The sequence below is a fragment of the Penaeus japonicus genome, unplaced genomic scaffold (assembly GCF_977035675.1).
Source record: "Penaeus japonicus unplaced genomic scaffold, GWHDUDI00000001_assembly GWHDUDI00000004, whole genome shotgun sequence".
Lineage (NCBI taxonomy): Eukaryota > Metazoa > Arthropoda > Malacostraca > Decapoda > Penaeidae > Penaeus > Penaeus japonicus.
In genome coordinates this window covers 31,143,727-31,158,726 of record NW_028234406.1, presented here as the reverse complement: position 1 = coordinate 31,158,726, position 15,000 = coordinate 31,143,727, and the positions used below count along the sequence as shown (strand labels likewise).

At 41.6% G+C, this 15,000-nt stretch overlaps 1 protein-coding gene across 1 annotated transcript in view; it reads right to left on the bottom strand.

Moving 5' to 3' along the window:
- Polr1E (RNA polymerase I subunit E) overlaps positions 1-15,000 on the bottom strand; it is a 31,373-nt gene that overhangs the window by 8,947 nt on the left and 7,426 nt on the right. The window contains exons 4-6 of the mRNA XM_043008731.2: positions 10,403-10,534; positions 9,327-9,439; positions 3,750-3,968 (exon numbers count right to left, since the gene is read on the bottom strand). Of these exons, the coding sequence (XP_042864665.1) occupies positions 3,750-3,968; positions 9,327-9,439; positions 10,403-10,534 (464 nt within the window). The remainder of the gene's footprint in view (positions 1-3,749; positions 3,969-9,326; positions 9,440-10,402; positions 10,535-15,000) is intronic.

Genomic DNA, 15,000 nt, shown 5'->3' with positions numbered 1-15,000 from the left:
ATGTGGCAGGCTGCCATATAGCCGAGGTGCAAGAGTCATGCCCAGAGATTGCTCTTCTCAACAGCCAGGAGCCTACGCATGTTGGCAGGGGGGTCCTTGACCTCACCTTTGTCACGGCGGCCCTGGTCGAGAGAATTAGTTGGTCTGTGGACAACACTGCCACAAGCGATCATTATGGGATAGTCACCACCATCTTGGATGCTGGCCCGGCACCCATGCCCAAGCACAATCCTCGATGGAAGGTGGAAAGAGACAACTGGAAAGCCTTCCAGGAGGCTCTGGCCAAGTGCCTCAGAAACAGTGACTCCTCACTTAATGATAATGTGGATATACTTGAGGCCAGACTAGTAAATGCCACAGACGAGGCAGCCTCAGAAACCATCCCCAAAACTCATCCGTAGTCTGGGTGTTTCAAGGACGCCTGGTACTACATTGATGAGATTAAGGAGGTCAACCACAGAAGCAATATGTGCAGAAGACACTTTCGCAGACAGAGAACTCCCAAGAACCACGCTCTTCTGAGAGAGGCTCTCAGGGATGCTCAGGAAACTGCTATGAGGTTAAAGCAGGAAAAGTGGCTGGAGTGGTGTGAAGGTGAGTCCTTTGGCCACCAAACCTCCCTTTCGGAATTGTGGAACCGTATCAGACGGGCCACAAATCGCTCAGCCCCCAAAAAGACCCACCATGACCCGCGGTTGGAGGCGGAGAGACTGGCACTCGAGTTCTCTGCTAGAACAAGTAGCATCGGTCTACCAGCAGAGCTGAGGGCATGCCAACTGCTCCCAGGCAGGCATGCCCTTATCAGAGAAAAGGTGGTCGAGCCTGATGATACAGATGTCATGTTCTCTCTGAGGGAATTACGGCGGACATACAAGACCAGTTCCTGGTCAGCCCCGGGTTGCGATGGGATCTCCCACCCCATCATTTCCCACCTAGGGCATGAAGGTGAGCTTGCACTTTTGCATCTCATCAATAAGTCCTGGGAAACTTCCTCACTGCCACAGTGCTGGAAGAGGGCTGATATAATTCCCGTCCCCAAACCAAAGGAGCCGGGACGGTACCGCCCCATCTCCCTGCTTAGCTGTCTGGGAAAGAGAGCAGAGAAAATGGTACTGAATCGGCTCCAATGGAAGCTGGGACCTCCACATGAACACCTACACGAGTTCACAAGGGGCAAGAGCACTACCCACAGCATGGCCACCTTACTGAGCACTGTCAGCAACAGAAGCGCTGTCATTGTCTTCCTTGACCTGGAGAAGGCTTTTGAACTGGCAAACCCACTCGCCATTCAGGAGATCCTGATCCGCAAGGGAATCAAAGGCAGGCTGCTTGCCTGGATTGGCGATTACTTTCGAAACAGAACTGCCAGAGTGAAGTTCCAAGGTTATCTTTCCAGGTATTTGCCACTGGAGAATGGCACCCCTCAAGGAGGGGTCCTTAGCCCGGCTCTGTTCAACATCCTCAAGTTAAACATTCTCGACATTCCACTCCCAGCGGAGTGCACCATCATTTCATATGCAGATGATCTAGCAATTATCTCCACTGGGAGAAGAAATGTGAATCCAGTCAGAAAGGCCCAGCGTTGTCAGGACCTAATATCTGAGGAATGCTGCAGAGTCGGGCTTAAGATCTCAGCAGCCAAATCGAAGGCAATGGCGCTGAAACATGATGTCTGTGATCAAAGACTGCGAGTCCAAGGTCTAGAGCTTGAGTGGGTACACGTCTACCAATACTTGGGGGTATGGATCGATAAGAACCTCACCTTCCGCTCTGAGATCAAACATCTCTTAGACCGGACCAAGGCAAGGCTCTCTGTCATGAGAGCTCTGTCTGGGCGGCGCTTAGGGGCTGGGCACCACGCACTAAGATCTTTCTACGTGCACGCTGTTCGTCCCATTGTGGACTACGCCTCCGTCGCCCTGATCACAGTCAAGCCTGGACTCAGGAAAAGGCTTGACATCATACAAAACAAAGCTGCCAGGATTATTCTGGGTGCCCCTGGGTGGGCTAAGGTTACTAACCTCCTCTTGGAGGCCAAACTTTTTCCCCTGGACACCCGGATTGATCAGATGGCGACCCAGTTCCTTGCCAATGTCCTACAGTCCCCACTGGACTCGCAGCTAAGACAGAGAGTGCAGCGTCGGCTTGCACAGAACCAAGAGCTCTTTGCTAACAACACCTGGCTGTCTCACGCAACCAGAGTGCTGAAACGCTTTGAGCTCAAAGAGACACTACTGATTAAGGGCATGGACCTTCCCCACCCTGACTATGTCACATCCCCACTGTGGGCACGATCCTTGAGTTTTCTGTCATGAGTCTATCAAGAAGAAAAACACAGTACTCACCACCTCTGAGGCGGAGAGGAACATTACAGCAATCATGCCCCTGAATAGTAAAACCTACTTCACGGATGGTTCTGTAGACCCCATCACCTGCACTGCAGGCACCGGTTTTGCAGCAAGGGGCATAGAGAAAGCTATGCGGGTATCTGACAATGCCTCCTCACTCCAGGCAGAGGCAGTAGCTATTATGGGAGCCCTAGCCCATGCAGCCCAGACGGACGGGCATGTTGTTATACACACAGAATCTAGGGCCGCCATTGACAGCTTGCAACAAAGCACGCCCCTTGATAACGTTTACCTGGTAACCACAATTCTCACCATTGCTCAGAGAATCCTGGATCAGGGAAGACGCATCATCATCAACTGGATCCCAAGCCATGTTGGTATTGAAGGGAATGACGTAGCTGACAGGTTAGTGGAGGAAGGCAGGAAGAAACCCTTGAGTGATCTTGTGGTGCATCCTAGCCGGGAACTGCTATGGCATAAAACGATGGTTGCAGGGCAGGTCGGTGCCCTGCAGCAACATAGAGCGGAAGCGAGAACCTCCTGCACTGCCAGCTGGTACTCAGATGCCACAGGTTATGTGCAGGCAGAACGAGAAGAGGAAGGTGACTCAATCCATACAGTGTCTAAAATGTGCTCCTGTGCCAATATGGATGCCTTTCACTGTGGCACTCACAGTCACAAGCACAGGTTTCATTCCTCTTCCCTACCTCTTCTTGTTATCTTTATTGTAGGTGGTTATATGTTTCGTATTCGTTCGTGACAGCACAAAAATACGAAAAAATAAAGTTGCCTTTTTTCCTCCCATAAAACAGAAATACTTCTATCACATTTAGTATAAACAAAATAATGAGCTAATATGGATAATATACTACAATTTTAGTCAACTGCAGCACTGATAGAGCCTGTCATATGGCATATATAAGTCTCTAAACTCAATAAAACACACAAAAAAATAAAGCACACAAACCGCTCTAGTTTTACAATGAATGACTGAAAGAGATTGAGATGATTCAAATTATATTGCTTCAAGCGGTCTCTCTCTAAAATAAAACCTATCCTGGAGGCTGGGCAAGCAAATTTATCTCCGTCTGCAATGGGTTAATAATGGATTACATGCTAATACATTATATTGCAGCTGAGGAGATTAGTTATGAAATCATTCAGAAGTGGTTGTAGTAATATCTAAATCAATAAAACAAAAAATTGCAATTTAATATTATTACTAAGAATCTTCAATAACTGTCAAAAACTGCACTTATAAAATCTTTGCTTGTTTTGTATACATATTAAAGGCGCAATTTAAAATTACTACATGATGTAACAATCCCCTCATCCAACTGTTCAGCATCACAAAAGCAAATTCAGATTTTGGCACTTAACCCCAAAGATATAATCACTGACCTTCTTTTATTGTTTAACTGAGTATATTCATGAAAGATGTAGCTGCGGATTTTTGTTGGACATTCCTGAAGAGGATCTTTTGCAAAGTCTCTATCTCTGAGGCTTAGGAACTTAATAAGGACTTCCACATAAAGTGCAACACATGCCAGTCGCAGTTGGTTCTCTTCTTCTTCTTCTAGCTTGGCACTGGCTAATAGTTCCCTGAATAGTAATGTGCAACTGGAAGAATAAAAGACAGGAGAGCATTAATAATAATTACAATAAAATAATAAACAATAAGAACAAGAATAGTAATAGTAATATTACTATGACAATTAGAATGTGAACAATAATAATCATACTGCTACTGCTACCACCACTTCTACTACTACTAACTACCATTACTACTACTGCTACCAACAATTTCTTAATAATATCCAAACATATAAATGAGTTAAACAGAATATGCATGATCCCAGTAAAAAAAACTTGCATACCACATCACCATAATGATAAATGAATAAACATGCTCATGAAATCAAAGACTGTAAAATTATACCCAGTGTTTAATCATAAGAATGTCACAGCATAGCCATATTGGCTTAAAGATTTCATATTACATAAAAAAAAGTGGAAAAAAATTGTATTCCTATAACTATTAGCATAATCATTATCAGCCTTTCTGCATGAGATTTTTTTTACACTACATTTTTATGTTCAAATACAAGCTAGCTGTTCCTTCAGTTATTTAACCCGTTAACGACAGGGGATGTGGTTTTTCATCATACATGACGCTGGAGCTCTGGCCTGACAATGACTTCATGATGTTTTATTTTTTTTATCACTATATTATGTTATTATGCCATGAGTAATGAATGAGTGATGATGACAATTACAGTCATAATTATTATAACTGCCATAATATTAACCCAATCCCGACGGGCCCAGCGAGAAGTGGCAACCCCCTACGCCGGGCCTATGCAATATAGCATTGGGAAAGTCACACTGGTGTGTCGCTCCATCATCAGGCATTTAGCCGTGTCACAAATGGGTTTCACCTAACATCCAAAACCTAGAAGGCACCACTTTCTTCTGGCAACAGCAGGAGAGAGCCTTGAATGGCACTTATCTACGGTCTCTAACAAGCACTATCTTTATAGAGCTATGCACATAGCAAGTTGCTGACCTCTTGCTCTAAAGTACCACAGATGAAGTATGTGCAGGCAGATTGAGAGGAGGACGGTGACTCAAACCATGCCCAATGTCTACAATGTGCCCCTGTGCCAGAAGGGATACCTTTTACTTTGGTACTCACAGTCAGAAGCACAAGTCTCCTTCCTTGTCCCTACCTCTTCACATTATCTTCATTTTGGATGGTTATATGTTTCTTATTCATTCATGACAGCATACAAATACGAAAAAATAAAATAGCAATACTTCTATCACAATGAGTATAAAGAAAAAATGAGCTGATATAGACCCTGAACTACAATTTTTGTCAACTGCAGAATTGATAGAGCCTGTGATATGACAGATATAAGTCTCTAAATACAGGAAAACACACACACACACACACAAACACAAAAAAAAAAAAAAGGCTCTAGCTTGACAATGAGTGGGAAAAATCAAGGTAGGTTGCTGAAGCTGCCTCGCTCTGAAATAAAACCCATCCTGGAGCCTGGGTAAGCAAAGGTATCACAATTGGCAAACCTAATAGCCAGTCTTTTTCCTCTGGTCATGGTAACAATGGAGTATATATGTATGTATATTTTTATAATATAAATGAAATTATGAAATTACAAAAAACTCCATTTTTGTCCTCCAATCATATCACAATCATTTGTTTACACCTAATGAAACAACTATTTTATACCATTGAATATGACAAAATCATAAAAAAAGGTGAATAAAATGTGAATAAATTGATGCAGAGAGATGGTTTTGCATCATAATGCAGCTTGTGGCAGCAATGTGTCATTGCATCAGCATACAAAAAACATTGAAAGCTCCACAGATTGTAAACACACCCGGCAAGATGACCACGCACAGCCAAATCGGCCTTGTTGTTAACGGGGTAACTCATGCATCATACCAAATGCTAATCAGTATCATTTTGCTAATATATCATATCTAGACTCATATATCATACCATACATCTAGGAAATAGTAGAAAAAAAATCATCTAAAGACACCAAGCTGAGGCAGAACTTCTTAACCTACTCACAATGGGGCATATATATATTGCCTAATGCCAGCAAGATAGCAAGTGTATGTAGCTTCCCACCAAGAGATTTCCCAAGGCATGAGGCTGAGCCTGTAAGAGGAATGTTCACCCTGCTATTTTTTTTTTTTTTTTTACATTTTTATGAAAAATGTGTATATACAACTGCAACTGCAATGTGTATATATAAATGTAACTATGTAGAATGTGTATATACAGGGAGAGACTATGATATGGTAGGATATCATCTATATTGAGAAAAATATTCTGATGACATATCATGTCATTTGGTGTGAATGAGGTGAGATGTGGTCTGTCTCAGAGGGGCCCTGGGAGAATGTGTATGCATGTGTGTTAAGAATTTGATGTCATGGATACAAAACATGTTTTGAGAGAGGGAGAGTGATATAATAAGTGAAAGACAAATGAGAAAGAGGGAGAAAGTATTGCTTGAGAGTTGTGGGAAAATGGTGTGACCTGATTGGTTGATAATTTGTAAAAAAGTGGGTAAAATCTAATCATAAATAATTTGCTCTATAAACTCTGAGATGTTACATTTTGTGAAGATTTGCTCTTCCACAGCAGCTGCTGCTCCTTTCATCTGGTAAGTACACATACCTTTCATTTCACTGTCTCATTTGTGCACACAAAACTATAAGACAATATATGTAATTTACATAATTTTTGCATGAACTTCAATGTTTGGTGTGTTTTTTAGGTCCCCCTCCAGTGAGGATCCTGTTGACTCCTAGACAATGTCATCAGCCAGGCGCCTGAAATGACACCATCTCCCAAGTCCTACCACCATTCCCAGGTAAATAAACTATAACGTATCTATTGTCTGCTATTTTCTTTGTCAAAATGAAGTATCCACATGTTTTACTTGGCAAGCTTTTCATTGTATGTCTTTTTCCCATCAGGTTATTGTTAAGCAATGACCAACAAGACACAGAGACCCATTGTCAATTCTTTCCTAGAGCACAAGGCTGGACTTACAGGAACAGCTTTTTTGCAATCTTAGAATGGAACATTCCTGAACATCCGGGGGGGAACTGGAATTGCTCCCATTGCAGCAGCATTGCCAGATTTCAGGATGTTACCGAGTACCATCAGATTACAGTTCCCAACAGCAAGTACTGACAGTGCCATGTTTGCTACCACCATGGTAAGAGAAAAGAGACCTAGGTTTTGTGCAGTGCCTGTGGCATTCTGCTCTGCCAGTTTAATTACTTTCCCAAGTATCATAACTGTCATTAACCTGGGTCTCTTTCCTCTTCCCATGGGAATAGTGCAGTGTAAATATAGTAAATGAAAAATAAATAAATAGAAACGGCAACAAACAGAGTACAAGCCACTTAAAGAGCTAAACTGGACTCTAGTAAACATATTAAATCTATTAGAACACTCACACACCTTATCAAATGTGTAAAGCAAAGATCTGAATTTGACTAAATAGTAAAAAATTTCAAATATAAAAACTCTGCTGACAGTACAAGGACAAAGTTTGAATTCTGCTATGGCACATGGTTGCTGCCTCAGCATACAAATTTCCTGGGCAGTACAACCCGCGTACTAGATATATTTTCCAGTGAGATGACTAGGTGCAGACGAAACTCCCCCATCACTATTAGGTTCAAATCTATTAAGAGGATAATTTCTCTATAAAAAAATTCTTATTAGCTTCAGAATGAAAATTGTCAACATGCAGTTTTGTAGCCAGTTTGAAAAATATCACAACACTAGTCACCATACATAATTTTAGTCAAAACTTTCAATCCAAGATAAGATTAGATAAGATGAGTCAGCACTTAAAGCTGACAGAGGCCTTGTGCATATAGCCCGGGCGAAGCGACGTCTTCGCAAATCTGTCTGAACTGAACTGATTTCAATTCAAGAAAAATGCATTTTCATGTTTTGGTAACAATGTACAGCACAGAGATCGTTTCCTTGAGAAATACAATGCTGTTTCCTATTTTACTCTACTCTGATGATAATGCTCCATGTAGTAAGGTATCTCAGGGGATCATCTCAGGTCAGTACTACAGGTAAGATGTCCCTGTAATTGTTTATCCTCCAAATGGCTTTTGGCACTTGGTCCCCTTATGTCTTTTATAATATACATGATATTACCTCAGGGAGGCAATATCATAGGGTGCAAACCAACTCAAGATTAAGCCTATGTAAGGCTTAGGTGTCAAAGCCACACACTTCTCTTCCTTTTTGGAGAAGTGTAAGGGAAGGAGTAGCTAGCTCCATTGCAAATGGGGGCCGAGTGTGCTAAATGGCTGTCAGAATGGGCTGTCTATGTGGGCACCAGCTAAAAATTAAAGAGATGGGGAAAATAAAAATTCTGCAATCCAGGCAGTGCAGACTTGCCTATCAAATATTTTCACTTTAACCCATTCTCGAACGCATAAGCCTAATGCCTCAAGATTCTCAGACGCACAAGCCGCGAGCCTGGGTTGCCCGCTCACTCTACCCGAGCGCGCAGCTTCCCCTCATAGCTCGTCCCAGGCGTCTGACGCGAAAACCACAATACGTGCTATCACGTCAACCGGCTCCAATGGGTTAATCCATCAACAAAACAAGGATTTAGGCTGTATCTCTGAAACTAACACCGTTATGGTCATAACACTTAATGATTGTGAGCACTTTTCAATCTTGTGTCTTATGTCTTTCAGGCCTAAATGGAGCTGCTGACACCTGTCCTTAACCCATTCGCTACGGATGATGTGCTGACACGTTTTGTGGTTTTTGCGTCAGACGCCGGTGAAGAAAAAATATCTGGGCAAGGCCAGCGCTTGGGTGAGCCGGGTGGCGAGCAGGCAGCCCAGGCTCGCGGCTTGTGCACCCGAGACCCTTGAGGCGTTAGGCTTATACGTTCAAAAACCCCGGCATTACAACCATTCAAAGCCGGAATCGCCCCGGTGTGAATGGGTTATGGGGTTAATATATTTTGTTTTCTATCCTTTTCTAGACTTATGATATGATAAACAAATCTATTTTTAATATAGTAGCACTATGAGTCTAATTAGCATTTACACAACTGAAGGAATAAGCAGCTTGTAATTTTAACAAAAGGAAAAATAGAAGACAACATTAGTCCAACCCTGCAAAACAAGCCCATTGGACAGGGGCTAAAAACAATAACACCAATTATAATAATAATAATAATAATAATGATAATAATAATAATAGCAATGGTGGTAATAATAACAACAACAATACTAATAATAACAATAAAAAAAATAAAAAACATAAATAACAGTAATAATAGTAAGAGAAATATCAACTTTCCAGAAAATTCAAGGAATGGGATGAATAGGTGACAGCAAGCAGGCTTGGTAATTTCATAGAATACAGAACAAATATCTCACTTTTCATCTGGATCATTCCCCTCCAAAAGATGCCTCGCAGGTTTCTCAAAGTAGCAGAGGAAGTTGTCTGGAGCAATCACCTCAAGCTTATACACATCTTCAATGTGGGAAGCCTGAGGGCAAAGTAAAGAAGAGAAATTTTAATCTTTGATAATTTCAAGACATCTTTATCTGAAATTTTCAATAATATAAGGTTTGATACCTTATATGTGTATATTTGTCTCAACCAACAGGAAAAGCTAGTAAATAATTTAACAGTGTAGTGGGTTTGTCTACCATATTATTAATCTATTCACAATGGGATAACAACCACGCAACATTTTGTTCTAGTTGCACAGGGACACGCTGAACCTCTCAAACATTTTTCACCCACCCTATCCTTATGGTTTGCATGACTGCATCTACAACATAAAGGCATGTACCTTGTGACATGATGTGATGTGATATCATGGGTAATCAAACAAATCAGACAAATTAGAAATAGTTTTAAATTAGTAATTTTTTTTTCAGTACCCAATCGCATTTGATTTAACAATAGTTTTTCAACTCAGATCCTTTTATTCAACTGATTATAAGCAGAAGTTACCATGTCATTAATATCATTTAGTTTTCTGTGACATTCTTTTTTCTTTTTACATTATATCACATTTTATGACATTCGAACACCTAAACTAAAGAAATTATGAAAAATAATTATATCTAAGAACAATCTAGCCTTCGATTGTTGACGTTTCAACAAGTCACAATTGGTACAACCAAAACTCGGCGAGAAAATGTACGACATCTCAGGACGTCATCTGGGCATATTTTCTGACCACATGATAGGATGTAAACTGGCATGAATAGGTTAACAACAGATAATGCAATATCACATACAGGCTTTGTATTGCCAGTACCCTGGGATTGGCTGTAGCATAGGTGGGCAAATAGCCTGAGGTGATAAGCCTGCATGCTTGAAATATCCCAAAACTGCCTTCTTGTTATCTGGTTCAGACCAGGTGGAGCCAAAACCATCCCAGCAGTGTCGGGTTAAAAATGTAGAATGTTTCATCAATCAAGTTAACATGATTACTCACTTCTCGGTCACATTCTGGTAAAACAGAAAGGTAGGTATCCTTCTCCTTTGCACCTTGATCCAAATCCTCAGATTTCATGTCAATAGCAGAAGCAGCCTGGTCTATTGCAAGTGCCATCTCCTCTGTGTTTACCTGAAACAACAATTTGATCTTCAGACTTTAACCCCCTGACGACGGGTGACAAGATATCACTTCAAGTGGTGGCAGCGTTAGCTGATATTTCATCGTGGCTATCCTCCTGGCCGAAATGCTGGGTGATTGGGCGTATAGTGCTTGGCTGTGGCCAGTGCAGGCAAATAGCCCGAAGCATTAGGCTTACGCGTTTGAAATATCCTGCTGTTTCGACCATTTGGAGCCAAAAAAGCCCCGTCACAAAGGGGTTAAAGAAGGTCTACAGAATAAATCATTACAATACATGTTTCCTGAACTGTGTTAAGAATCTGTTTGTAACAAGACTGCCTACTTGATTTCTGAAAATGAAATACTGTACTGTGTATATATTGACAGATATTTAAAATCATTAATGCAATTAAGCAATAAAACTACTGAACAAGAAATGCGTATAGCTACTAGTTACAATACATTCTGGAAAAAAACATTAAAAAAAAAAGAAAAAAAAAAAAATTATTTCTGACTTTATATAGGAGTGTGATGTAGTAACTTCAAATGACAGCTTAACCCACTGATGAAGGGTGTCACATGTGTGACATAGCAAAAAATGCATAATGATGGGGCATCACACCAGTGTGTCATCCCTGAATATTGTTTATGCCGGGCATCACACGTGTGTGACATCTCTGAAAGTGTACCAGTGGATGGCGAGTGATATACAAGAGTGTTTTTAGGCAGGAAATAATCAAAATAAGGTGATTTTATGATTTTAAACATAATTACATATTGACATTATATGTTTACACACAAATTGCATTTCCGCCTTTGCCGTGCACCACCATTGCAACAGTAAAGTAAACAGGTAAAAGCAGAGATTTTAAAGTGAAATCACATGTGTTTCCCGTCACCGTATGTGAAGTAATGATGATGTTCTGTCATGTGAATTGCCACTCATCATTTCCTTGAAGTTATTATGCGACCAACATCAAAGCATGTGATGTGATGATGACATTTTGTCACGAGAGTTACATGAATCATGTGAGTCCCACGTCACCATTTACGTAAAATCATGTGTGACCAATGTCACAGGATATAACGTCATTCCATTGACCTGATTGGCCTACTTCTTCCATGTTGTTAGATATGACATTGCTATCAGTCACCTGGCAGGAAATTGTGGAAATCCTCAGATATATAAGGAGGTCGATTACTACCCCATAAATTACTTGACATGGTTCCAAAGAGACAGCACCAAACACTCCTCCTCCCCTCCTCCTGTTCAGGCTTCCTCTGCCTCATGAAGACTGACGTCCCCTGACTCCTCCTCTGCCAGGGAGAGTAGCGGGGACTAATACATTCCTTGCAGGGCAGAGGAGGTCAGTGATACTGGTCCAAGCTGGACAATGTCAGCCAGGTGGATACATCCCTTGACAGTAATTTCGTTTGGCAAAAAAAGGATAACATCCCAAAAAGGTTCAGGTTTGATGCTTCTCCTGGGGTCAAGGCATACTTGGATGCAACCAGCAGCCCCCATGAGATCTTCCAGTGTTTTTTCACGGATAAACTACTTCAGGACATTATCCGCAAGACTAATAGGTGAATTTATAATTTTTCACTGTTATTATCTCCTATATTATTACAGTTTGTGTACATATAAGCCGTTTATCGAATTTGGAATTGTGTTACTAATGTTTGCTTTTGTCTGCTTCTAGGTATGCAGGTATCTCTCCTGTCTCCTCTCACGAGGAAGTGGACTCCCATGTCCAAGGAGGAGCTGATGGCATACGTTGGTCTGTGGGTTTTGATGGGGTTACACAAACTTCCGTTACCGGGATTTCTGGTCCCATCACCCAACCGTTTGTGTTGAGCTATTTCCACAGACAATGTCCCAGAATCAGTTTGACCACCCTACAACTCATCTCCATTTCGTGCATTTGGAGGATGGGGAAGAGGCTCCTGAGAGTCGTCTGTGGAAACTCCAAACGGTTATAGACACCCTCATCATTGTCTTTGTTGAGACCTTGGTCCCCGAGAAAGACATCATCACATATGAGTCTTTATGGAAGTTCCACAGGAGACTGAGGTTTGTCACCTTCAATAAAAACAAGCTGGCTAGGTTTGGTTTGAAGGGGTACAAATTGTCAGCTAGTACTGGCCTGTCCATCAGATACATTTCGTGTTTCCAGATTTACATGGGCCAGGATAAGAGCACTGTGCCGGCCTCGACAAAGGCAGTACTGGATTTACTAAAATTGAATGGTAGCATGGGGAAAGGGTACACTGTCTTTGTAGACAATTGGTACACTTCCCTATCTCTTTTCCATATGCAGTGGGGACAGTGAGGGTAACACGTGAGTGGATGTTCCGTGACATCATTGTGAAAAAGAGGGCGATGTGAACTATAGGATCAGAAAAACAGGGTTGCTAGCTCTACAGTGGAATGACATCGTTACGATGCTCTCCACCGTCCACCCTGCTCAGGTCGAGGAGGGAAGGAAGCCCCATGTTGTTCCCGACTACAATGTTGGCATGAAGGGCATAGACGTTGGAGACCAATTCTCTGCCTCATATTCCACCCCTCAGAAGTCGAGGGTGTGGTATCAGATGATTTTCTTCCTCTTTGACCTTTCCCTTGTGAACTTCTTCACTGTCTGTACACCTATGGTTGCTTTGAGGTCTGGAATTCTGCAGCATGACTTCCTCTTTCACTGAAACTCTCCTCCATTTTATGTATATGTCTGACTTTAGCTTATGATATTGTGGTAATGATATTCCACATAGTACATGAACTCTAGACTCAGAGTTTGAAGCATTATAATATAAATAAAGCTTGTATTGTACCTCACAAAGTCAACTCAATTTCATCTTTCATTCAAATCATGCATTACAGAAAATACAAAAAAATTCACACACAATAAAAAATGCGGCAAGTTAGGCTCATACTCAATCCAGTAGGCTGTATGTGTCACATCACAGTACCTGGCATCACAACCCAGGCAAAATCACTGAGGCCCAGAGTAGGGGGTTGCCAGCTCTTGCCAGGTCTGTCAGCAGTGGGTTAACCCATTCACGCCGGGGCCATTCCGGCTTTGCAAGGTCGCTATACTGAGGTTTTCGAACGCATCATCCGAACGCTTCGAGATTCTCGGGCGCACGGGCCGCGAGCCTGGGCTGCCCGCTCGCTCACCCCGAGCGCCGGCCTTGGCCAGATATCTCGTCGGCGGCGTCGGACGCGAAAACCACGAAACGTGTCAGCACGTCATCCGGCGTGAGTGGGTTAAGGGGACCATCCGGATGCTCTGGTTGGTCATGTGAAATTCGTTATTTAATAAACAATCCCTGAAAGTTTGGAGCAATTCCATGAAAATATGGAAAAAAAAAAAAAAAAAAAAAATCTACAATGAAAAAAACAAGGAAAAGTTAAATTTCAATCTTTGTGAAAAATTATACAATTTCATTCATACTGATTGTGCATAAAGCTATCATGAGTAGTTTCAATCTCTATGTTGCATATTTTACTGAAATTGTTTTTTATGCTTTTATTATTTTTTTTTCCATCAATTTTCCTTACACTTTCCTACCATCTGTCAATACTAATCGGTATCTATTTTCATTATTTTGTACTGATTCTCTCTGACTAGATAGCAGAGAGTCTGCTCTTTCTAACAATACCACTTGCAACGATATCGGTTGAAAAACAACGGAGCCTTTGCGATTTATGTTGCCGAAAACTACTTTTCGAGAAAACGCAACTCAAAGATTTTTTTCTTTTATTTTGGAATAAGAGCTTCAGTGCAACCGCCATCAGTGAATATGTGCATTTTTATTGAAGTCCAGCATGTAAACATTTTTTCCATTGTACTCTGAGTTCTGATTAGGCACTTGGTCCCCCTTAAAAATAGGTACAATTCGCTCGAGGGCAAGGGTTTCAGAAGGCACCACCTTCCTCTTTGTTGCCAAGTTTTTCATCAGAAGGCTCCAGCTTCATAGTCCAATGATTTGTAAGTTCCAGATCGTTTCTTCTTACTTGCAGGATGTTTGCTTTGAGAGCTCTTTCCTTTCATTATGTCCTGGGATGGTAGGAGGCGTAGCAGAGACTGCAGGAATGGGTCGCGATAGAATGTCGCTCCTTCCCTCCTCCCTCACTCTACTCTCTTCTCGCTCACGTTTTTTAAAAAATATTTTGCTTTATTCATATGTATAGCTCTTTTCCTTCAACATTTGTAATTTTTTCCGCGTTTAGGCATTTTGAAATGCAAAAAAAAATTAAAAATAAATAAAGCACGTGAATGGAAAATAACCTCCTCTGACTACGAAGCCTTCTGAGGCACTGATCTCCTCAGGCGGTGAGCCAACACGCGCCACGCTGCTAAAGTCGCTTCGTTGCCAGACATATGTGTATATAATGGAAATCAATATTTTAGTGCATTTATTTCAGTAAAATGCGATATATAGTAATTGTGAGGATATGTTGGGTGCATAGGGAT